Source organism: Lepidochelys kempii, chromosome 6, assembly GCF_965140265.1.
Source record: "Lepidochelys kempii isolate rLepKem1 chromosome 6, rLepKem1.hap2, whole genome shotgun sequence".
NCBI lineage: Eukaryota > Metazoa > Chordata > Testudines > Cheloniidae > Lepidochelys > Lepidochelys kempii.
The window spans coordinates 45902095-45928961 of NC_133261.1; the positions used below are offsets into that span (position 1 = coordinate 45902095).

At 39.0% G+C, this 26867-nt stretch overlaps 2 protein-coding genes across 13 annotated transcripts in view; one reads left to right on the top strand and one right to left on the bottom strand.

The window, feature by feature from the left end:
• The window catches only part of ANO3 (anoctamin 3), a 403981-nt gene that overhangs the window by 42398 nt on the left and 334716 nt on the right, over positions 1-26867 (bottom strand). For all 12 annotated transcript variants that reach the window (XM_073347809.1, XM_073347804.1, XM_073347803.1 and 9 more), the window contains 2 exons: positions 23288-23384; positions 18483-18543 (listed from right to left, as the gene is read on the bottom strand). In XM_073347809.1, the coding sequence (XP_073203910.1) occupies positions 18483-18543; positions 23288-23384 (158 nt within the window). The remainder of the gene's footprint in view (positions 1-18482; positions 18544-23287; positions 23385-26867) is intronic.
• MUC15 (mucin 15, cell surface associated) lies at positions 4430-19859 on the top strand. Its single transcript, XM_073347814.1, has 4 exons — positions 4430-4517; positions 9133-9885; positions 11961-12116; positions 16272-19859. The coding sequence occupies exons 2-4, from the start codon at positions 9171-9173 to the stop codon at positions 16427-16429; spliced, it is 1029 nt and encodes a 342-aa protein (XP_073203915.1). The 5' UTR covers positions 4430-4517; positions 9133-9170; the 3' UTR covers positions 16430-19859.

Genomic DNA, 26867 nt, shown 5'->3' on the forward strand with positions numbered 1-26867 from the left:
ACCTGACTCCAGATGATGAGACAAGGGGAGAAGGAGGAGGAAGAACTAAAACTATGAGTGACAGAAGGCACTGCTTGCCAGAGTTGGCTTCATGTGTGACACATACTGTTGGCACAGGCCCACCTATTACTCACTCTGGGAGGTGTGGATGGCTTTCAGTCTGTCAGTGATCCAATTTATTTGATGATTAATCAAAGCCTTTTAAAAAGTGTCTTACACAATGCTTAATTACTCACAACAGAAAAAGGATGGTGGCTATAGGTGTTTGAGCAGAAAAGGTTGATTGTGTAGAAAGGTTAGTGATTCTATTTTAATATGACTTTACACGTACTAAAAGATTTTCATTTTTAAAGGGGGAGAAATGGGCAATGACTCATCTTGAGTGCTGTGTTCTGAAATGGGACACTGGAAAATGGGTAAAAAAAGATTCTAATGTTTTCATTTTTAAAATTAAGTGTTGAATCTTTTGTGAAAAAACACATCAGTCTACACAGACAAGGACTCAGAGTTCAAGACCCTAAAAGTCATAGTGGATGGTATTTTCAAAATGGCCTAAGTAACTTAAACACTTAATTTCCACTGGTTGCAACTGGACTTGGGCTCCAAGACACTTAGGCCCTTTTGAAAATTGCACCCAATGACTTATTTAGGTAACCCTATGAATAGGGGGCAGAACCCTGATGTGGTAAAGCCAAGCAATAAAAACCAACACTGCAAGTTGACTGTTACAGAGTGTGTGTGTGTGTGTGTGTGTGTGTGTGTGTGAGAGAGAGAGAGAGAAAGTTATTATTAATCTTATTTAAAGGAAGTGTGTTAAGAGATTGTACATGTTACATAACATATCCTTTCTGAGTCTCAATTTGGTTGATAACGTTAGAATCCAGTGAAATAAACATTTGGGCTCAGATTCTGCCACCCTTGCTCACACTGCAGAGAACTTCACTATACACGTAGCACTCCTGGATTTCACCTCACTCTGACTAAAAGATGCCTATCCTGCCCCTGGATTACTAATATACCTCTACAGGAGTTCTTCCACTTCTCCACTGGATTGAGTTCTTCATATGAGAGACAGACAGACAGACAGACACACACACACACTCAGCCCCCCACCCCCCCTCTTTTAGGGACGATGGCAACACCTCTTTCCCCCAGGCAACATTTCTTTCTACCACAACCTGTCACTTAAAATGTTTCCTTTTGCAGACTCCTAGAAAAGGCTCTCCAGAGTACCAGAGAGTCTGTAAACCACAGTGTGAGAACCACTGCATTACTGAATAATGTATTTTCCAGCTGTCAATATAAAATAAGTTTCCTTCCTATAAAGTGGGTTTCTCCTATCACCTGAATGATTGGTGATACACTACAGCTCCCATTATCAGTTGATTAGCAATGAACCAAAAGAACTACTAAGTGTATTAACTAGGCTAATTTTATCTCTGGTATAACTCCACTGAACATAAGAATGGCCCTACCGGGTCAGACTAATGGTCCATCTAGCCCTGTATCCTGTCTTCCGACAGTGATGAATGCCAAATATTTCAGAGGGAACAAACAGAACAAGGCAATTATTGAGTGATCCATCCACGGTCGTTCAGTCCCAGCTTCTAGCAGTCAGAGGCCTAGGGACACACAGAGCATGGGGCTGCATCCCTGACCACCTTGGCTAATAGAAACATGGCATCTGTGGTTCCTTGTCCTTTCCTAAAGCCAAACTGTTCTTGTTTGACAAAAGGTTTCACTGTTCTCCTAATCTTAGCATCCCCTCCATGAATTTATCTAATTCTTTTTTGAACCCAGATTTACTTTTGGCATCCCCTGGCAATGAGTTCTACAGGTTGACTGTGCACTGTGTGAAGAAGTACTTCTTCTTGTTTGTTGTTCCTTATGTTTGCTTCTCATGTTTAAGTACTTCTGTATGCTACCTATTAATTTCATTGGGTGACCACTGGTTCTTGTGTTATGTGAAGGGATAAATAACACTTATTTATTCACTTTCTCCATACCATGCATGATTTTATAGACCTCAAGATGGAAGACTTTAAGTCTGAAATTACACCAGCAATTAACTGGGCACATTACTAACCTGTCATATGTAACTTGGTAATAATTTGCAGTTTTCAATGACTTTACACACTCCTAGAGAGTAAATTACTATGGCCTCTAGTTTCCCTCAGGCTACAAGGGTATTTTAATCCTCACAATTGCTACCACCAGTCAATATCCCCTTTTCTTGTATGAAGTCAGTGTCTATTTTTTGCTAGTGGCTTGATTATACCATATTGCCACTCTTCCCCTTCCCATTGCACCTTTAGTCCCATTTCTGTGTGTGATTATTGCTCTTTCCCCTCCACCTTTTATGCTGTGTGGAAGAAGGAATTGCAAGTATCTACATAACTCATTTTAGTGAGATATAGACGTTAATGTATTTCTCATCATGAACTGCTGCTTCAATACAGAGGTGAAACATGAAAATCACATGTATGGGAAACTAGAAATGAATGTGAACGAGTCTCATAGCCACAATGAAGGGACAATAACAGGGCAATAAAGACTTGAGAGTGGAAGTTCTGTGTCCCTCATATCTACTTAGTGGTTGTTCTCATGGCTTAAGATAAGTATTTTCATTAGCAGTAGAATCTTTAAATGAACAAAAGAGTTGGTTTTTAAAAGAAATCTCATCACAATCACAGGCAATCAAAATGCACTATGTAGGCACTATAATTACTTCTGTGAACTACATGTAGTTTACTTTCATGTGTAATAATAAATTTATTGCCTAAGATTAGTTACAACTTGCTTTCAACAAGCTAGAAATATTTCCTGATATATAAGAGTAGATTATTAGTAGACCATCAATTTCCACTGGTGCAGCTCCACGAGTTGTTGCAGTGATGAGAGTGCTAATGTAGGTTGGCTGATCGTGTTTTAACCTATCTTGTTATTTAATCCTGTTCAGAACCCGTCTAGAGGATACAGTAGTTAAAATAGTAGCAAACTGTTAGAGACTTGCCTACAGTAGAGCTCCCAACATTGCTACTGCAGGTAGCTATGGGATTAAATTAAAATTAGGTCCCAAATCTGCAATTAACACTGTATGGACTGACCGATGCACCTGTGAGGAGCCACACTGGCTTCAGGAGGGTTCCATATGGGTGCAGGAGTGTCTGCATAGGGCTTATATCTAGTGCAAACAAGAGTATAACACTAATATACAAATAATGACACTGGAGAAAGGCATGAAATAGTAGCTTGCACTTGATTCTTTCAAAAATTTCAAGTGGAAACAAAAGTGCCATGGTATTCCACTCATGGAGTTATTCAGATATGACTGGAACACCTTTGTGTCCCTCTCCAACACATACCAGTCTAGAATAAATAAAAAAATATAATTACAGGAGCAAGTAGTCCTGACTACTTCAGAATGTAAAAAATTAAACTGTGCATGTTTGCCTTCCCCAACCCCCATTTACTCTAAATCCACCCCCAAGATTATATACAGCATGTAAAGAAGGGACTGATATGCAAGATTCAGATCTGGATCTGATTATTATTTCCCCCCCAAAATCTGGGTTTACGGTTTGATTTACCAAATTTGGATCTAAATCTGCTTTTCAAATCCCTTCAAATTAGGAGGGTAATTGGACCCAGGGGCTTGGGCTAATGCCTAACGGCATGTACATATATATATGTACACAAACATAGTAGAAAGTTGATGTATATTAAGAGTATGCCATAGTATAATTAACTTTTGGCTATACATCTTCTACAAACACTTCTCTTCAAACCCTAAGAACAGCCATACTGGGTGAGACCAAAGGTCCATCTAGCCCAGTATCCTGTCTTCTGACAGTGGCCAATGCCAGGTCCTTCAGAGGGAATGAACAGAACGGGTAATCATCAAGTGATCCATCCTCTGTTGCTCATTCCCAGCTTCTGGCAAACAAAGGCTAGGGACACCATCCCTGCCATCCTGGCTAATAGCCATTGATGGACCTATCCTCCATGAATTTATCTAGTTCTTTTTTGAACCCTGTTATAGTCTTGGCCTTCACAACATCCTCTGGCAAGTTGACTATACATGTACCGTAACAAAGTGTGTCTCACAGAAAACTACAAGTGTTCTTTATTAAAATGGCTGCTGTCTAATTAAGAGAAGACGAATACTACATATAGTTTATAGGAATTTGATACACTTGTTGAAACATCAGTGTAAAGATTTTGTAATCATCACATAATCAATGGGCACTTGTCTACCCACTTTACAATGAAACCTGTAATTTCTGTGAACTCTGTAATGGTAGCTCTTAACAAAGACAACCAAGAAGCAGGTCAGTCTGGTTCTCAGGTGTTCTATTACACCCAGGGAAATATAGCCCCACCTAGTTAAGTTTCTACAGTGCATTCCCAATGAGTGTGACACTGTCGCACTTACAGTACCTGTGTTCACTAGACTAATTGCACTCTGTGCCACAGCAGTATTTCAAACCTACCTGAATATACTGTAGAGCTAAAAGGTAAGTCTATTTTTGTTAATGAATTTGGCTAAGTAATCACTGCAGCATTGATTTTTTGACAAGATATTTGGGTGAAAGTAGGGACTGGGTAACCAAACTCACAGCAAAACTACCCCTATAAGGAAAAAAATTTATAGACAAATTAACTTGGGCCAGTAATTCCAGGATTTAACAGCAAAGCTAGGCAGAGATGTAAGAACCATAAAGAGAAGATGAAAATATTTCACTGTAATTTAAAGTTTGCGGATAATTGCTTTTCCTGCACTTTTAAAAAGTGATTTTTGCAAGTATGTTTAGGATTTGCTCTTAATGAACTCAGTCTAGGAAACAACATCAATCATTCCTCTCCCCCCCCCCCCCCATTTAAATTATTCCTGTGGAACTTTGTATATGCTTAGAAGAAACCCAGTATGCTGATTTGCTGTAAGGAGAAGTGTTGCTAGATTATAATTGCATATTTTGAGTGTATGTACCTATACTGAGAGTATATAGGAAAGTGAATACTGATCTAGTTGCCAGCTATTCAGAGAGGCAACAGGGTAACTGAATTAAAAAATACATTTTGTTTTTGGAATGCAAGCATTGCAAAAAATAATTTTAAAATACTTAGCAAAAAACAAACCTTCATGCCCTTGCCCCCAAAATAAACAACAAAGCAAAATAAAGAAAACAAGAGGTTTTAGTCATTTGTTCGCTGAGTTTAACAGCATGTTATCCTTGGAAAACAGTCTGATTTATCCAGGAAACAGACATGAGCGCAACCATCCAATGTATTCCCCAGAGTATCAGTTTCAAATATATATTTTTTGAATTTCAGAAGAAGATATTCTACATATATTTAATTTTACATTTGTTCACTCTGTTTTGCGAGTATCAAATACTAGTGTGTAAAAGATGGAGTAAAGCTCTATTAATTAACACTTTGAAAAAAAGACCTCGAATTTGTAGTTGTGAAGATCACGTCACTGTCCCATAAAAAAATAACTCAGTGACCGCTATTCTTCTCTTGATGCACGTATAACTTCTGTCATCGGCCAATGGCAGTTCTGTCTGCAAATCTCTCCATATATTAAGCCAAAAATAAGTGTGGTTTTCGAAATCGTTTAAGAAAATCATTTTGAATGCCCTTTTAATATAAACAAAATTCCTCTTCAGCATTCACTAACCCTTTTTCCTCCATGTACAACTGGACATAATTCAATAACTGCAGAGATACTCAAATCAGAAAGAGAATGAGGAAATGCAATTCAGATGATAAAAGTGATGCAGTCTTTACCATAAAGACCGTGGCTGAAATCCTGATCCCACTGAAGTCAAGAGGAGTATGTCCACACTGCAGCTGGGAGGATGCCTCCCAGACTGGGTAGAAAGAATCATGATAGCTCTACTTGATCTGATGTGCTAAAAATAGAAACGGGGGCTGCCCAAAACCCAAAATTTGAGCTCGAATGGCTAGCTCAAGACACCACCCATGCTTTCATGGTCACACTGCTATTTTTACATCCTAGCGGAAGCAGAGCTCCCAACCTGAGTCTGTCTACCTGGGCTAGGAGGCATGGTTGCATCTGCAGTGTAGACATATTCAAGGAGTTTTGCCATTGACTTCTACGAGGCCAGGATTTCACTGTGTGTATGCACATATGCACACATATGAATGTACAGGAGGAACCATATACAGTATGAATACTGCCCCAAAAGATCAATATAATAAAGTCAGTGCGTTAACTGTCATTAACCACAGAGTGACAAGGATTTTCACTAACCCTTCTCCTGGGTATTCAGTTTTAAGCAAAAAAACAAACAAACAAACAAACAAAAAAACAACAAAAACAAAAAACACCCTAGTAAAAATATGTGATAAGCCCAAACCTAGTTCAAAATTGTACTCAAGTCCAAAGTGATAAGCTATCGATGTCAAATGGTTGTTCAGGGATCTGTATGTAGCTCCATCTATATGCCCTGATCCTGTAACGAGATGCCTGCAGAAGGACTCCTGTGCCTGACTTTAGTAGGGCTCCACACTAAGACAGGGCATGCACACGTCAGTGCAGGATTGGGGCCATAATGAGGGAAGAGTCTAAGTCAGAGAGGGTGATTCAAAATTCATTTACACAGCTTTGACCTCAGTCTGACTTCAAAGTGATTTCAGTGTAGTTACTTACAGGTGCCAGCAAGATCAGAATCATCATATCAGATTATTTCTCCTTTTAAAAAATATTTTATAATTAGTTGCTCAAGCTAACTGGAAAATTCTTTAGATTCTGGCTAATCTTCTGGCTAGTCCAAGGTGCTGGAGCTGCAATATTTGCAGTTGTCCTATAATACCACTGTTTGCATGTTAAGCTCTAAGGGCAACAGGTGGCTTTCCAGGGCTGTTGTGTTGTTTCTGATCTGAATCTTAATGCTACACTAATACAAGACCAGTTAATTATTAGACACCAAGGGTTTCCAAGAAATACAACCTAAATATAGCCTTAGAACTACTGTAAAAAAATCTTTGTGGCAAGGAGTTTTCTCCCTTTTTGTCCCCCAGGAAAAAAAAATTACAGGATTAAGGAAATCATGAAAACCACATTGTTCAGTGGGGATGCTGACTCTTTAGCATTATGAGAGAGAAACAAAAGGTGCAGTTAAAGTGAACTGTTAGTAATTTCCCTTGGTAGTTTCAAATTACAGTCAAGGTGAAATAAGAAATCTGACAAAACTCACTTTGTTCAGTAATGACATGGCTACTGATACAAGGGAAAAAAGAGTCATGCCAGTGAGCTAAAACAATGGTACTTTCAAGATGAAAGCAAATATCTGAAAGCTTAATAAAAGCTCATTTAAAGTTTTGTTTGCTACACTTTTCTGTAATTACTCCTCATATTGGAAAAATGTCCCTATACCCGGGTAAGGTGAAAACAAAGCAACTTTCATTAATATAGTTGAGTTAGTTGACTGTTCAGTTACAGATCTGGGACTCCAGACACAAAGGTTAGCTCTAAGCTGAAAGTTGCAATATTTATTTATGTAAAATAATAATAAAAAACAAAGTTTTTAGTCTTTTATTTTTAGGTGAATAATTAAGGAATATTAATCCCACCTGGCAGGTGACCACCCTATACTGGGAGACTAATCAATTTACCAACATGGAAACAATATTTATAAACAGATTGCTGAAAGCTGAATCCCACAAATATACATACATACCGATTCCACTCCTGGGCCCTACATCTTGTTCCCACTGAAGTCAATGGGAGTTCAGTCACTGACTGCAATGGGAGCAGGATCAGACCTAATGTCAGGTTTATTGACTAATAGTTGAAACTGAACCATATCATCTGTCAAAGGACAGAAGTCTCTGTAGGGAGAGTGACACAGAGACAAGCTGGCTTACTCCAGTGGCTACTGTTAGAGTCCCTATACTCATCCCTCTCCCCTGCTGTGCTGTGCAGAGAGGAGCAAAGCTGTGGAAAAACCCACAGTTAGAAAAGGAAAATGGGCCAGACAGTAGCGCTGAAGGGTGAAAGGGGAAAGAGCCAGGTCACTGCCTCTAGGCAGCATGTCTCCTCCCTATAGGCAACAAAACATGTATAAGCCTCAAGCTGTCACTACTCTTGAAAGCTAGATAAGTATATGGCAATATGTCTGTCTAAAGATCCAAGAGATTGGGGATCAGAATTCTTGCTGATCCTTGGTTGCACATTTGCAAATCAGGGCAGATTGCACTGCTTTGGTGTTGGTGTTTGGTTCTGAAGCAGAAATGCACCTCCGCTAATTCCATGGGCTGGCTTAGCTGCTGAGCTGTTATGAATTCTCTGGCAGCAGCTGTATTCCTGTGATGGTCTCCCCCTCAAGGTCACAAAACATGTAAGGCAAATCATGACCTTCAAAGGCTAATTGCAACAACAATTACACCACTTTGCATGGGAACACACTCTGTTACTTAGCTCTTCAGTTTGCCACACCCCTATTACTCACATATTGCTGGGTGCTACCCTCTGACCAGAAAGCATCAATTGCGGAAGCATGTCCTTTTAGGCATGGGTCTTGGTGCAAGGGGTTCTTGGATACACGTAATAGCAAGTTGCTATAGACTGTGAGCTGTAGAATGGAGGGGAGTATGCAGCTTTGCCTATGGAAGCATTCAAAAAGCTTTGCTGCTCAATAGTAATGCTTTGAGAGAATATTACTACTATGTTAAGGAGTGTTAAGTTAAGGAGTGTTAAGTTCTCAACATGCAAACCTTCAAATATGTCTACATTGCAATTAAACACCCACAGCTGGCTGGTGTTAGCTGAGTTAGGCTCACGGGACTCAGGCTGTAAAACCATGGTGTAGATGTTTGCGCCTGGGCTACAGCCCAGGCTCTAGGACCCTCCCCTGTCACAAAGCCCTGGGTCTGAATGCCTACACCACAATTTTACAGTCCCCTCAGCCCAAGCCTGACTCAGCTGACACAGGCCAGCCACAGCTGTTTAACTGCAGTGTAGATATACCTTTAGGAACCTCCATGACTTCATTTCTCTAGTATCAAGCCGCTGTAAGTTTTCATCAACATGTCTGGGTCTTCATTGTCCAGCTCTCAGTTTCACATAATAAATTAAATCACAAAACTGTTCACTTCTTTCAGGTTCTCTACATAAAGAAACAAACCACAAAGCCAATACCATGCTGCCTTCCAGTGGAATTCTTTTTATTTTGCTGCCGGTTAGTTTAGGGTGGACCAGAAGCAATGGTCACAGTAGTACAGTCAGTACAACAAACACTGACAATAATTCAACTACAGATACGACTCCACCTTCACACCAAGGAACTTCACATCAGCTAGGTCTTACTGGAACTAATGGAATAACTCCTGCTATAAGCCATGTTGCACCAACAACGGCCAATAAAAATTCAACAAAAAGTACAGTAATAGAAAGTAACACTCAAAGCAACAGTGTAGCTCAAAGATCCACTAATAGCACAGGGTTATTTTTGACTTCAAACGTGGATAAGGGTTCAACAAATACCTCTGCCAAAAATGTCAACAGAATCTCACCATCTTCGACACTATCCATAACCATGAGTGACTTTTCTACAGTGACTGAAAGCAACATGCCTACAAATGCTGGTGTATCGTTGAAAACGGAAGCCAAAAGCTTCACTTCAGTCACCTATAAGACCAGTTCTACTACAACAATCTCCACCAAAGACTTTCTAAAGAGCCCCACAGAAGTCTCGTCTACCAACAGTCCACCAAATAGACTGACCACATTATCCACACACCACAGTGGCAGTGTCACAACAGACTTCAAAACAATTTCACAGACTACAAAAAACGCACACCAGAATTTCACCAACCATTCTACCGTCCCATCAAATCCGAAAGAACACAACAAAGGTAAAGGTTTAGCTACAGTAAGAAAAGGTTCAACGGCGTAATGATGCTGAACACTAAAATGTTTACATTGTCTGGGAAGCTGTAAAGATGTGTGAACTGCTTCAGATAAAACTAGACCGCACCTGAAAGTTTGTTGAAATTCAAAAAAACTTAGGTAACTTTTACCATATATAATTTTCTGCATTTCTGGGACCACAGGCAGAAATATTTATTTATTTATTTCAATTGCAACAGGAAGGGACAGATCCTGGGCTGCCATGCAGCTATTTTGAACTGCATTGCCAGATTTCATCTGGTATTTAGCAGCAGTGTTGAGGAGACCATTTAGTGGCGGAGGGCTAGAAAGAAGTGACAAAGTTTGTATTATTTGTATTACAGTAAAATCTAGATCTTCTACCAAGATCATAGCCAGACTACGGTAACGATTGCCCATATACATTGTGAGAAATATTCTCAGCACCAAACTCCTTACAATCTAAATAAACAACCAAAACTGGTGAAGGGGAGGAGAAAGGAAAACACTATTATCTCCATTTTACACATGGGGAACTGAGGCACATTTTCAAGTGGTTTCAGAGCTTAAGATCCACTGAAAGTCTCTTAGGTACTTTGGAAAATGATACTCTGAGTTACCTGTCAAAGGTCACATAGGAAGTCTGTGGCAGAGACATGAATTAATCTGAGGTCTCCTGAAGCCCCAGGCCAGTGTATGGTATTTGTGAACTGGCATACTGAAAAATTTCTTGTTTCTGAACTATATTGGTATATAGATACTATAATGGGAATATTCCCAGCAGACTGCTTCAGTGAGAGTATCATTCAAATTGGATCTATTTATAGGGAATGGTCCACTGGAAATCATTGAAAATGTTTTGTTTTATCTGCTGCATCAGTCTGGAGTAGTCCCAACGCACTGAGTTTCTGAGTTTTGCTTTATATTAATTTCTGCTTATCTATTTATCTATTTTCATAGGAAATGTAATGCAGCTCTGCTTTGGTTCGGTGAATGTGCAAACTTTCCCTCCCCATCCTTTCAACTTCTTCATATATGAAATAGATCCCCATGCTCAAAGCATTTAAAGCAACAAATCAATCATTTCTTAAGCATGAAGGACACACAGAGTGCAGAACACTTTTGTAACTAATGCCTTCAATTTATAAATAATGCCCAAATGGATTGCCCGTCTTGTATTTTATTACTATCAATTTGGTTAAGCCTGGGAAAACAATATAGCATAAAACCAAAAATAGCATTTCTCTATTCTGCTCTTTCGGATTGGGGCTTCAGTGAATGAGAAAGGAAGATTCGAAGACACAGTATTTTTATACCATTAATTTGCCTGCAGGCTTTTAACACGGGACAGAAATGCTTCTCCAGCATATACAGTAGTCTACACTAAGAACTGGAGGCTATCTTCATGTTTTCAAGCTTCTCTCTATAGCTCTAATAGTTACAATGTATCAGGACTTTTTGCCTAAAGTGACTCTGAAAGAGGGCATTCAAAAAAGAGGTGAAAATTCAAAGAAAAGTTTTATAAAACCCAAGAAAAATGTTGGGGAGAAAAAAAATAATTTTGCTACCTGAAAAACTAAAAAGGTTACAGCTAACACTTTCTAGATTTCTGATTTTGGATGCCTAACAAAGTGTCTGAAAAATTGGGCACCCAAAACCAGAGGCACCTAAAATCACAGGCTCTCTTTATAGTTTGGTCTAAATACTTACAATTGTAATATTAAAGCGATTTTATCAAAAGACAGTGCAAGGCCTTGTGGTCAGAGCGGGTGGCTGGGAACCACAACTCGGGGATTCTGTTCACAGCTGTTGGTCAAATACTTGCTTGACTGGGAAAAGTTATACCAAAACGTTTCGTGCCACATTTGTAAATAAGAGAGAGTAATACTTCCTTGCCTCATGGGATTGTTGAGGGGCTGACTTAACTATTATTGTCTGTAAAGTGAAATATGTCACAGTGGGCCAGATTCTCAACTCGTGTAAAATGTCAGCTGAGGATCTGGCCCTATAGATTTATAAATTTTCATTAGAATAATTTTGTTATCCTTTTTCCCTCTCCTAGAGAATCACCACAGTGCAGGAGTAGTGTTTGGTGCGATTGTAGGAGCCATTTTAGGATCTGCATTAATTGGTCTGATTGGGTACTTTATATGTGGGAAGAGAAAGTCTGGCTCATTTTCCCATCAGCGACTTTATGATGACACAAGGAGTGAACCAGGTAAAGAATATCACAAATGTTCCGGGAGTAGAAGGACTTTCCTATTCTTGAGGTGAATTTTTTGCCCTACTGAAGTCAATGGGAATTTTGATATTGACTTCAATAGAGCTAGGATTTCACTGCTATTGTTTTTTATTTAGAGTGTACAAGTCAGTTTGGCAAATGGTTTTAAAGTACATCCAGGGGTTCTCAGTATCCATAAACAGGAAGAGGGGATTTTTTTTTTAATCTTTGGTAAATTTTGTATTGAGAGAAGAGTTTAGGGTATTTCTGCTCTGCACAGTTAATCCAGGTTAGTCTAGCCTAAGTGCAAGCATCCCACAGCAAAGCCCTACTCGCTTTACTGGGTCCTCACTGTTCTGCAATAGCCTGGATATGTCTGGAGACATATCCCATAGTTCTTTGTGCTGAGACTCTCTAGAGGATGCTCTCTCAGTCAATTGAGGGAGGATTTGTCTGTCCTTCAGAGGGAATTTTGGGAAGGGCATTGGAAGACTATCAGCACTGAAATGGTTTTGCCTGTGTCCTCGTGGCACAGTTGCTGGGTTCCAGCCCAAGTTAAAAAAGAACTTGGGCACTAACCCATACCAGCATGTGGGTGCATGCAGCTCCTCCAACCCAATGTTACAGGTTTTTCTGTGTGGATGGTAGGGAAGTTTGGGCTAAAATCCAGGTTTAACTGTACAATGAAGATAGTCCCTTTAGACTTTGATACCATTTAATATATACAAAGTAGTTAAACAACATGCAACAGCTGAATAAGTTCATACTAAGTGGAATTTGTACAACTACTGAGTTGAATGAACAGCAGTCATTGTCAATCAGCATCATTAAGCCAATGGGTTATCTGCAAATTCCCCCATAAATAAATCCAGGAAGGTACCTTTCATGTGTTTTCAGAACTTCAGTGTGCAAAAATATCCATGCTCACAAAATAACATGGGTTACACAGAATAGTATTGAGATATCAAGGTAAAATTGTAATCAAAGGAGAATATTAATAAGATATATCAACTACAATATGTACTGTAGAACACCACTAGCATAAAACACTGCAACACAGTTAGGCCATGTCTGTATTTTGATTGTGTCATTTTTTGTTGTTTAAAAACCAGTTTCTGTTAACATTGGCTTTGATCCTGTAATTTGAACTGCACCCTTGTGGATAATGGAGCTGTGCATGACTGCAAAAGTCCTACTGGTTGGATCTGGGTTGTGGTATCAGAACCATGGTTTTGCCAGCATTGTCGCTAAAAGTCGCATAACTGTTAAAAATGCTTTTGAAAAAAATTGCAAACAGCGATCTGACTGCCTTGAGACTATCTACTTTGGAGAGTGGTTTATAAAAAATCCTCCATCCTCATCACTAGCAAAACCCATGTTAGCTGGAATAACGATGAAAGTTTCCAAAGATGTGCAAATTTGTATTTATGGATTCAAGGTGTTAAGTCTGGACAAAAATTAAAAAACCCAAAACCAACCAACCAAACCTCACAAAGCACAAGTAGGTATCAGATACTGTATGAGTAGCTTTAAAGGAAATAAATAAATCAACTGTCCAACTCAGCACTTTAATAGGCATTTTCTGTCTTTAGGTTTGCTTTTGTGACAGCTGCAGCTTTGAGGCTGAAGGCAGAATTTCACTGTAGTGATCCATTTTATTGAGCTGCCTTGATTTTAAATTCTTGTAATTATTTTGAAATGAGCCAGGCATACATATACCTCACAAGTTAAGAGTCTAGCACTCAACACATTCATCTGTTATACTTCTCGGTCTAGTGTAGACTAAGAGCTTTTCAATCTTCATTGCCTCACAGAATCAATAAAAACAACCACAAGACAACATTTCAAAACAGACATAAATGACTTATATCGAACATAGCCAAGCACATTTTCAGCAGTTTCTCTTATAGACAATAGGTTATAGTGTTTAATAAAATATGGCCTATGCATAATTATTAATGCATAGTTGCCAGTGATCAAACACCTCCGGAACATTTTTTCCACGTGTTGAAACATGTTGTACTGAGATTATTGTCGTTTTGATTTTTTTTTATTACAGTGTATACTTTTTTCTTAAACAGGAAGCTAATGTGTAATTTATCTAGAAATTTGTGAACACACCTGTATGTGCACACCACCACTCTTTCCACAATAGTACACAAATGAGAGTTCCCACAATCAAAGTAGGCCGGGGAAGTGAATTAAACTTCTTTTACTCTATTTTTAAAATCTGTCTCTCCCACATAGATGTACATAAGAATGTAATTCTTAATGTGTTGAACCATAATTCAGAAAACAATGCCATTGTCCGGCTATAATGGAAGTAGGGCAGGAGATACTGGAATGTTGTTTAATTAAGCCGCAATTTTATTCTCAAATGCCTGGGAGTATCTGGCAGATACAAGTGTACAGTGCAGGTAATTCCATAATCAGTTAAATATATACCTGAGCAGCTTCCATCAGCTCTTCCCCTTACCCATGCTGGGGACCAGCCAATCTGTTGCTGGAGCCTCACCATCCCCCGCAACCCCAAAGGAGGATTAAAGGGGGGGCTATAAAGGATAGGGGGTTGGTTCCCTGCCATAACAGTCACAGGAGCCCTGAATTGCCCCCCCCCCAAATATTTCTGCTCCTTTAAATAATACCTCCTTTAAATCCTTTACCAATCTATTTTATCTGCTCAATATACCCTTCCTTACAGAGTACTTGCACTGGACATCTGTCCAACATTTACATAATGAGTTGCAACATCATATCCTAATTCCTGTTTCATGTTTGCCTCAACTAAGGCCCCCAGAACCTACTCTACTCTTCCCCCCCACCCCACATATACACTTAACATTGGCCAATCTGGCAGTGAGGGAAAAATTCCTTCCCAGACCCCGAGAAAGGAGTGAACAGCACAATACTCACAGCAGGTCCTGACAAAACCTGATCTTTCACCACTTCCATAGGTGGGTGCTGATCCAGGGTAAAAGAGGGCTTTTCCTGCACTGCATGGACCTATATAGTCTCCCCTCTCTTCTGGTCCCCTGGTGGGAGGATGGGTCAGCGTCCCCATGCTGAACTGGTCTGCCACTGCAGCAGAAAGTCACTCCCTGGCTCTCTAGCCCTTAAAGGGGCACTCACTTTTTCCAGCATGCCAGACAACGGACCCCACTGCTTCATGTGCAGAGAGGTCATTCATGAACTGTTGTTCCATTATTATTAATATATATTTATATCACAGTAGCACCTGGAGACCCCAATCAAGACCATAGCCCCATTGTGCCTGGTGTTTGAGACATGTAACATTATTTTCTTTTGCGGATACTATGCTGGTTTATTGTATATGTCCTGTAAAAATGTTGCCAGTAGGGCCATAATGAATTGTGCAGCCGAGTAATGCACTTTGTAGGCACAGAAATTACATAATTAAAGACCCATGTAGGTGTTTATGATAGTTGATGGTTAAACACTGACCAGTTCTGGCAGAATTATGAACCTATATTGTACAATATACATTTTGGACACCAACTGTTTTACAAACACAGATCCACAAACGTTGAGAAACAAAAATCCAGTGTAAAGTCACTGGCACTATTCATGTGCAGACATTTTCTGATATTTCTATGTTTACACTCAGATCTTCAGAAGAACAGCATTTTGCTGTTTTGATCATTTTCTTGACAGTAAAGAAATATGGAAGAGATTTAATATACTATAGTTTATGGTACAGTTTGGATTCAATCTAGTCCTAGAGTAACTTGGAGTATTCATCTTTGAGTGAAAAAAATTAACTACAATATTTTTAGTGAAACGGTGTTATTCTTTTTTAACTGAAGAGAGGAAAGATGGTCTTGTTGCTAAAGCACCAGACAGGTAATTAGAATATGTAGGTTCTATTCCTGGCTCTTCTACAGACATCTTGTGTGGGCAAGCCACCCAGGACCCCATCCAAAGCCCACTGAAGTCAATTTATTGAGTTCAGTGAGCTTTGGATCAGGTCCTGAATCTTTCTCTGTCTCAGTTCCTCATCTGTAAAAAGGGGAAAACAACTTTTTTCTACCTCAGATGTTGCAAGACTAAATTTATTAATGTTGAAGCACTCAGGCACTATAGTGATAAGAACCATTGAAAAAATCTATAAATAATCATGATGTATTTTTCCAGTTCTCCGATTAGATAATTCATCGCATAATGTGAGCTTTGGTGATTTCTCTTACTACAATCCCAGCACAACAAACAAGCCAGCCGCACAGAACAGCGGAGGAAGACCATATGATGGCATTCCAATGGGTGACATGACTTCATCTCAACCCTCAGCATAATGTCCGAGGGTAACGTCCGCTGGCTTCAGATTACAAACTCGTTTGTGATCTATGTACCTTGTTTTACATACATTGCTCCCACAGTATTTTGCAAGTTTATTCCCCCTGAAATAATCCTATGGCTATTAACATGAAAGGCTTTGGATAGCATATCTGAAATCACAAGATATATTTACACATGCTGGTCATACACTGCTTGCCAGAGCACCACTGTCCCAATTGGTAATTAAACTAAATTCAATGCTCAATCTGCTTCTGTGTTAAAAGACACTATGCTATCTTTTTAAAAACAATATTAGCAAACTGCACAGAAAGAGACAAAATCCTGTTTGTTACACCTAGTCAACTTCCTTTGGCTTCAGTCGAGGTTGCAAACAGGCAATGGAGCAAAATATGACCAGGATTCTAAGGAAAGTTTAGCACCTAGACAAAATAACCATAATGACTATCTTGATGAGAAGCTGCTTTCTTCAAATGTCATTTCTATCAGATCTGCGGGTCGGGAGATTTCCTCCCCGCCTTGATATTTGCATCTACCCGAGAGAAAAAACTATAAGGCACTGGTTTTAATTACATAACTTACAGCTTGCAATTTGCCAGGCCAAACTGATTTACTGTTTATCATGAAGAGAATTTGCTCACACTGATACAGTTACAATTACTACAGAAAGGAGACCACAAGAATGAATAGTCAACACTTCCTCCTCCTCTGCACCAGATGGTCTATTATCTGCATTGCAGGTTAGGATCTGTAAAAATGATGCAGCATATTTTGGGACGGGCTACATGGAAGGAAGGAATTCTCTTTGGGTAAAAAATGTAAAAAGAATACAGAGAACCACAGACCAGTTTAAAATCTTTGCTCATTCAGCAAGTCTAAAAATCAGGGAGATATCCAAAATAATAACATAATGTATCTGTTTATAGCCACCTAAGATGCCTAAAGACATAAGAAGAGCTTTAGGAAGGTAAAATATTACTAGTAAGAACATCATGATGCTTAGGGGCCTCAAAGATTAAGTGTGGGACACATGTTTATTGCTATGGATCTTAATGTGTGTCATTAAGAGTGGGCACTTTGGGCCCAGTCAATGGAGCTACACCCATAAATATCAGCTGAAAACCTGGCCACGGGTGTGTTAAATTCACAGACTCCTTCTCTTCCCTTTTGCACTGGCTGCAGCTGGGAGAGTGAGAAATGCCTGTTCATGTGTATTATATAAATACAGCGTCTATGTGGCATTTAACTTCATCACAATGGTACAGCATTGGTTTGAATAGAGGCAGTGCTCTGTGTAGACCAATGTTAAAGTCTCAGGGTACAAATATGCAGCACTTTCACAGGAAGAACTATCTACCCATCTATCTCAGATAGTTACAGCATGCTAATCTTGTAATAATCTTGGTGTTGCCACTGACTTCCCATTGCAAATTTATTATCGACTGCAATGAAAGATCACTGGATCAGACCCCTCAGTTGTAAAAACTGCATCTGCCTTCTTTCAAACAAAGAAATGTTATGTAATGGTAACTCCTGTTTAAGAGTTGCCTCTGAGCCTTTGTTTGATGCCTCCTGGTGTGGAACATGATGTCACAGTGAATGCAGAGAGACTCTCAAAGAATAAATATATGAAATTGTCCTGTAAATAGTCAACACAAAACCTTCTGACCTGCCTTTAACTCACTTTAATTAGCCTTTGCCTACAAGCTTTCAAATCTGTTAATTTTACAATGCGCCGAATTGGATTACACTAATTTTGGCCCCAAACCTTCAATTAACTCTGTGTGAGTGGACCTCTCTGCACACATGACATAGATTGCCGGATTAAAGGCCTTGTTTTTCCTACAGTCATTACATTCCGAACATAAATTAGTAGTGGAGTATTTTTAATGTCCTACTAGTACAAACATTGATTTGATGAAAATAGGAAAAATATAATAAACATGGATACTACTTGCTTAACATTATATTAAACTTCAAATCCCTCTAAAACTAATAGTTATCTATAGAGGGAGAGGTGAAGAGAACACTTAGGAAGGAAAATGGACTTACCCCATATTGCCATAAAAATAGCAAAGAAGACAGTCCCTCCATTATCAAACAAATGTGTAACCTAAGCAGAAAGTAAAACACATAATGCAAAACAAATAAATAATAATAATACCACTTTACATTCATATAGTATCCCCCTCCACCCCCCAAAAAGGATCCCAACATTCTTTACAGGTTTTAGACCTCAAAATATAGGCATCCTTTTAGGAAGCCCTAATCCCACATAAAGGTGCACGCATCAGCATTTATATGCTGATGTGAATTCCATTCATCCCCCACTATTCCCATTGCTAGTCCAGGCCTGAATTAACTTTCACAGCAATTCCCACTCTGGCCTCAGTCATCCTTAATGTGTTCAAAATACTGTCTCAAAACTCAATTACTTTGCCAGCTATTCTGACCACATCCCACGAGTCTTCAAATTTTTCCTTGGTTTCCTCTCACTTGCTGCATCAGATTTAAGCTCCTTGTCCTGTCCTTTTAGGGCCTGAACAACTTAAATCAGGCCTACCTACCCACTTTCATCTCTTTATTTCCCTCTCCCGCAAGAATGTTCCTTGTCTAACCATTCCCTTCATTCTCCTTTCCTTCCTTGCAACTCCATTCTTCAATCCCTTGTCTCACTTGGTCCACTAGGCCTCCATGCTCTCCCTCTAAACCCCTCTTGAAAATATCCTTCCCTTCTAAAAAGTCTATAAATCCTAATCACTCTCAAAATGAAGAATAAAACCATCCAGATATTAACAAAAATTAATGTCAAAATGAAGTAATTATAGCACTATGTGCATCACATTCCACCTCTCAATCACTTTTGCTGTTTCTTGCACCCTATTGCCCATTTTCTACTTACAGTGTAAACTCTTTGGGATAGATCTGTTTTATCTGCAAAGTTCAGATAAAGTTCATGGTGGGTGGTAGATAAATTGTAATTGAAAACTGTTACATGACTGACTGTGTGTCAGTTTGAGTGCCCTAATGGGGTTTGTTGTCCCAATTTTGAAAATGGTGTCCTCTATGTATTGTTCAGGGTTCATTTTATCCATCATAGAAATATAAGCATTTCCATGGTAGAAATCCAGCAGTCACTGTGTGTGAGCCACAGTAGGCGAGGAGGCTCAGGTGAAGAATAATTTCTCCTACTGAAAGGGGATTTTAGGTAGGCAATTGCCAGTGATTAAATTTGGTCAGGGATAATGGGCTGAAACGTATTCTAGTGAAAAAATGCTATAAAATGTTTGGTGAGCATCAGTGACCGGAACCTCAGTTTCAAGTGTCATTTGAAAGGTGACATACATCATTACATTATATTGGAGTAATGATGTATAACCCTTGTATAATCCTTGAGACCCATAACCCTTGACACCATCACCTCACAAGCACAGCATTCCTGGTGGCCATCAGGAATGCTGTGCTTGTGAGGTGATGGTCTCAAGGGTTATGGGATATTGAAGGGATTGACAGTCTGCTGAAGGGAGTTTATGTAACACCTTCTAGCAAAACTATTATACATCATAGCTGCCTTGTCTTGTCATTGGGGTTGTCCTTTGTAGCAGACTCCAGTCCTGTAAACCAGACAAACCTACATGTTTTCAAATGAAAACTGTCACCATTATTGCATCTGCTTTTAGAAAATAAACACTGAGCAGGTGACAGAGGATATTCTGTAAGAGGGAAGATAATTAAATATTAGAAAAACTCTCTTGAAATCCTCATCATTTATAAATCCAGAAGAAAAAGTTAACAGTATAAACTGTGTATTGCTTGCCAATATGTTTTATTTTCTCTTAAATGCAAACACTTCTAAAATTGAGTAGAGTTATTAAACACACAAGTTTTAGTAGTATACAGGGCTCTGTTTATTTTACTGTGCTGAAGAAAATCGAGAAGTTTTTACTTAATACCAAAGATCATTAAGTCCAATATGTTCTTTGTGTGAATTATATAATTGTGTGAAACTTGTATGCAAATGCGCCTTTGGCTTTGGTTTTCTTTTATTATAATAAAAAGAACATACAAGCAAAGTATTTTATGAGACCGAAAATCTGATTGGAAAACGAAAGCAGCAGGATTTACAAAATTTTGCAAATCAATAAAATGGACAAGTGTCTCCAGATTTTTAATGTGTGCTAGGTTGGGGGAATCTGTGCAATAAAGAGATCTGTAAACAATACACTTCTCGAAAGAAACGGAAAAGGAACCCCAAAAGAGTTATGGCTCAGAAGATCTTGCTTGAATAGAAGGTGGGTTTCTGGCTGTAGATCATGCATTTTCTTTAGAATGACCAGACCAGTTTTGTCCTGTAGTCTTAGTAGTATATCAAACTAGGATTTTATCCCAAAGCTAAGCAGGGTGGGCTGAGCTGGCTGGGCCTTTTGATTGGAGACCTCTGCATAGAAGTCAGAAGTACAGAAAGTAGTGCTGGTGAGTCAGGACACGTGCTATAGGGCTACGTACTGTTGAAGGCAAGACAAAAACAGAAAACCAAGGTGCTGACTCCCTGTGACTGTTCAAGAACTCTTTTTCAAGAACAAGAGTGTGCACCCTGGGGTCCTGTCCAAATCACACCTTAAATAATTACATTCTATCTCCTTAAATTAACTCCCCAGTACTAATTGGTTATGTTATTCTTAAGGGGACATATCAAAAGAAATGTCATGGTCCAAATTGTGCTCCTTAAAGCTACATGGAGGGGATGACATAAAGAAGCAGGCTAGCCACCTTCCCAGAATTATCTTCTATCTCCCCAGACAAGGGTAGGGTTCTCTGCAGGTCCTGGGATCTGCATCTCAGGAGGAGGGAAATGGTGGGCCAGGGGCAAGAGTGAGAGAAGGAAAAGTGCATAATTTCCATCCCACTCCTTCAAGCCTTGTAAAAAATCACCAGGACTCTGTTAACTTTACTGTGAAGTTTGGTGCATTCAGATCCACCACTTAAGCAATGCCACCCCAGTACCGCAGTTAGGTACCAGGCATGTTCCTATTTAACCCATTGTGGCTTGCACGTGGTGTGAGGAAGGTTAAAAAAAAATCCCTAATCCTCTGCCAATTTGACCCATGGGAGAAAAAAAAATCCTTCCTAACCCCCTTAACAGGCTACCAGCTAGATCCACAGCATCTGTCAGGTTGGGTTCTCATTCCTAGTTTTGGTGGGTAGGGTGGGCAGCTGAACAGAGCCAAAAGAGGTTCCACGTGGCCCCTGAATGGGGTTAAATCCTGGGAGCTGGGGAACACTGGCCAAACAGCGCCCCCTCCTCCAGCCAATGGGTTCCAGAGACTCCTATGGGAGGAGTTATCTATTATCCCTAGGAGAGTGACTCCCTCTGTTGCTACTAGCACTGTCCCCCTTTCACCTCTCGCCCCATCAATTTCCCCCACCCATTGATGTGCGTAGGTGGCATGCAGCTCAGGCCTGGAATGCCATCTCTCTCTCTCTCTCCCAGGCTAGTGTTTACAAGGGTGTGTGATGTTTACAGTGCTAAACCTGCAACTTTCATAGCAAATATAAGAAAGAGAAAACATTTCTTCTGGGACAGGATCCTAAAACAACATGATCTTAAACTACTACAGTTGCAATTGTAGTGTCCCTTCCAGTCAACTGCTGGGCAGGGCTGCTGTGGGCTGTTAAACAGCTGCACTCCATAGGTGAATATGTGTCTGTGATGGGCAGCACAGCATAGTTTGTACAATGCTGTGTGTCCATTCGATGAAAGGTGTTACATGGAGTTTATGTACAATTATTACTAGAGCTGGTCAGAAAAAACTTTGATGGGACCATTTTTTGTCAGAAAAGGCAGTTCCATTAAAATCAAGAGGCTTCTTGAAATCAAGTCGATTTCGTTAAAATTTTGTTTTGGGGAAAAAAACAAGCTTCAACAATATCAAAACATCCCATTTCCACATTTTTGAAATTAAACATTTTGATTTGTCATTTTGAAATGACTTTTTGTTTGGATTGTTTTTGTTGTGTATTATAGTATATGTTATAAAGTAAACTAAAAATCGAAATGAAATGTTTTGATCAAAAAATTGTTTGGAATTTTTTTTTCCATGGAGAATTTCTACATTTTTGGGGTTAGTTCCAATTTGAAATGCAACCAAATTTCAAAATCCCTTAAAAACTGAATTTCTTTCTCTGCCTTTAAGACAGAGCCATTCAAATTTCTGTAAACAATACTGAGTTCTAAACAAGAATTATTTGATTGTGCTGAATAATTTTGAGAAAGAAAAACTGAGACTGGTTTCAGCCTTGGTAATATAATACAAACCAAAGTAGCTTGATATATGTGTTCATTTATATATATTGCTTGCATTCAAAAGCAATCAATGTTTATGTTTGATGGACAGTTTCCTGTAGATTTGACTGTATAAGACCACTGCGTTGGGCACACCACAGGAGCATTATACTTCTCTATAATGGGAAAAAAAAAACCTTTAAAAAGAACAGAAATCCAGTTATCAACACTACAGGGAAACAGAAAAGTGAGAACGTAATCATATAGGAAGGTAGAAAACCCGACCAGAAAAAAAAGTTTGCTATATCATTGGGCATATTCAGATGGACAAAAATAGAGGTAAGAAGAAAATGCTCTCAGAAAGTCATTTTTAGAATCAGCTGTGATTGCTTCATTATCAACTGAAAGACAATAGATGCTAGGTAGAAAGGCTGCAAATATTTTTGTCATTGAAAAGTTAGTAGAGCATCACCAAATTTTAGAGGAGCCTTTGCTGAAGTAACAGCAGCAACCATTATGCAGACAGAATTGACTTTTAGATAGCATCAGCTTGCAGCACAAAACTAATAATTACCTTTGCATATATGCAGCTTTCGTTGAGTTTTTGTAGTGTGCAATTGCGTTCGCACATAGGGCACATGATGGTTTCATTTGCCTCGCAGATCTCTTTGCTTTAGTAGAAAGAAGGGAAAATAAAGATTATAAAAAGGCTTTCAGCATTTTTCCAGACCGAGGCTATACCATTTATATTCTTTATTGGTTTGTAACATGCCTAGATCATGAAATAGGCTCATTAAAAATCTAATTTTCAATGACCAATTTAATTTAAGAACCAAATCCTGGTCCCACTGAAATAAAGAAGAGTTTTACAAATAACTTCAGTGCCAACAGGATTTGACCCTAAGCAAATAACACATCCTCTTTGGACCTGATACTGCCATCCCTATTTCTACTAAACACACATGGATTTCAACAGAAGTATTACATGTAGTAGAACTGAAGGATTGGTCCCAGACTTCTAACTACATACCACAAATTTAGCAAAGTTAGGTAGTAATATTTATAACACCCTTTAAAACACAGGGAGTAGATCCTCAGCTGATGTAAACTGGCGTAGCTCCGTCAACATTAATGAAGCCATGCCAATTTACATCATCTGAAATATCTGGCCTAGCATGTGTAAAGGAAAAAACCATACCACATGTACAGTGACAAGAGATGAAATCCTGGCCCCAGTGAAGTAAATGGGAGACTTACATTTACTTAAATAGAGCCAGGATTTCACTTAAGACATTTAATGTCAAACACATCTAATGCAGATGGCAACTAGTTTTATAGGGGAGGGGTGAACTCAAAGGGTGGGGAACTTCTAGCATTTGTATTTCAAGTATTTGTGTTTAATTTCCCCCAAGATTGAATCATTTATGGGGACAAAATAAAATGAACTAGTCTTCCTATGATATTTCAGTCACTGTTTGGAAAAAAAATCCTCAGATATCATACTACTTCAGAAGTCCCTGAGATTCACTAAGGTGCTTAAGTACATGAGTAGTCTCATTGACTTCAATGTGACTATTCACCATTTTTAAAGTTAGGCACATGTTTGAGTACCTTGATCAGGACACACAGGAAAATAAAGCAGACACAAGGATGGCCTTTAAAGCAGAAGACAGCAACTTTTAACAGTGAGAGGTTAAGGCCAGAAGGACCCACCGGATCACCTAGTCTGACCTCCTATATATCATGTATAGGCCATCAACACCACCCAGCACCTGCATATTAATCCCAATAATTGAAATGAAACCAAAGTATTATAGCCACAGGAGACTAGACTATTACATGCCACAGGCAGAGAATAGGAAGGACCAAGGTGCACCAATGCCCAAGACCCTCACAATGGCAGGGAAATGATTAAGTGAGATATACCCACATGCTGCAGAGGAAGGTAAAAAACCCCAAGGTCACTGGCAATCTGAACTGCAGGAAAATTTCTTCCCAACCCCACACAAACCTTGAGCATGTGAGCAAGAACCAGCCAGCCAAGCACTTGAGAGAGATTGTTCAATGCTACCTCTGAGCCCCTCCCCGATGAAAGTCTCATCTCCAGTCATGGCCTTCCCTGATGCTTCAGAGGAAGGAGATTGAAAAAAACCAGATAAACACAGAATACAATGGGGGGAAAAATCCCTTCCTGACCACTGCAGGTGGCCAGTTGAAACCCTGAAGCATGAGCTTTTAGGATCAGTAATGGGGATGGAGAGTGTGTAATACCTCAGATACTTATTGTGGCTAAGTTAAATGGGCTCCTTGTTAAATTACCATATCAAGTGTTGGCCTCTTTAGCCTAACCCTCAGGATTCAAACCACCTCTAAATCCTTTCCCCCTTCCTCCATGAGGGGGAATGAGGGTACAGATGAAGGGTATTCTAGTCTGCAAAGTCTTGCCCTTCTTCCTACTAACAGTTATCCTCTGAGTCCCCCACTCATGTGTACCTCTGGGAGCTGGCCCCTTTGAGTCTCTTACCCACATTAGTGTGGACACTAGCCACAGGTTACTAAAAAAATTACCAACTCCATTTGACATAAGTTCCTGTCTTAAGTTTCCTGTGCTGGCCCAATCAAACATCCCTTTCCCAGCTGACCTGGGGCTGCAATGGTTCCCAGAGGCAGTAAAAGAGGTACAATACAAATGCAAAGGAATCCAGTTTGATTTCGGTTTACACAAACTCTGCTTGCATTCTATTCTCACGGAATCTGAACTCACAGCTCTAATGGAAACTACCATTTGAACTTGGTATTTATTTACAAATGTGCATTCACATTAAATCCCATTCCTGGAATAATAATGCTACAGACTGTGCTCTCTCCAATGATGTTTGTATGGACTTTTCTCTAAATTTTCTCAGCAATGCTAGTCTCTAAATTATTAAATCTTACAAAAAAAATTAGGGGTTGTCAAAGAAAATGTTATAAAAAAATCTCTGAACAGGAGCAAGCATAGTAGCTGATGTCAGAGATGTGCATCAATGCATGCCTGTGTATCTAGGAATAGAATTTGGATCTGTATCACAAGTCTTAATATGTAAGGGAATTTTATTTCAAACAGTTAACTGCAAAGAATGAGATCTTTACAGTACAATAGATGATGACAATATAAACTATAAAAAACATAAGACAAATTGTGCTGCTGTATTTGAGAAGTTAGACATTAAAGTATATAAAACATGCGGTTGTAGTCTATGCACGACGGCGCTGAAATCTTCTTATAAATTCTGTTTTAAAACCCCGTTTTTTTTCCAACAGCTAAACTCAAAGAAAGTTACACCAATACTAGTCCAGATGCTTATGAGCAATTCTCGGTTAAGGTATTATTTTTTTAGCAAATTTAGTGATCATGATAGATGTCATTGCCCTTGTGACTGCCCTTGTTGCTAAAATCCTTTTAGTAAGAACAGTATAGATAGAAGTGAAAGCTTCCCCCTACTTCTTTGCCCAGTGCACTTCAATCCTGACCTGAAAGGCCAACCCCTTTATTGGTGAATAGATGCTTAAATCTCCATGGCCTGTTCCATTCTTGGCCTTTCTGAGTGGAGGCTGTCGATAAGAGGAGCAATCATGGACGTGTTTCCTGAGATGTGTAGCAACCCCTCAAATGCAAACTACTCTAAAACCAACAAATTTATTTCTACATAAGCCCCTGAACAAAGGGGAAGGGAAAATCTACACCTGTCTTTGATTCTGATGTGTGGCTTAAATATATGGTTGGTTCTGCATATAATTCATCTGAAGAAAAGAATGCAAAATATGGAAAAAATTAGAGTTATCAAGTGATTAATTGCACTGTTAAACAATAATAGAATATCATTTAAATATTTTTGGATATTTTCTACATTTTCAAATATATTGATTTCAATTATAAACACAGAATACAAAGTGGACAGCACTCACTTTATATTTATTTTTTATTACAAATATTTGCACTGTAAAAACAAAAGAAATAGCATTTTTCAATTAACCTAATACAAGTACTGTAGTGCAATCTCTTTATCATGAAAGTTGAACTTACAAATGTAGAATTATATACCGAAAAAAACTGCCTTCAAAAATATAACAATGTAAAACTTTAGAGCCTACAAGTCCACTCAGTCCTATAT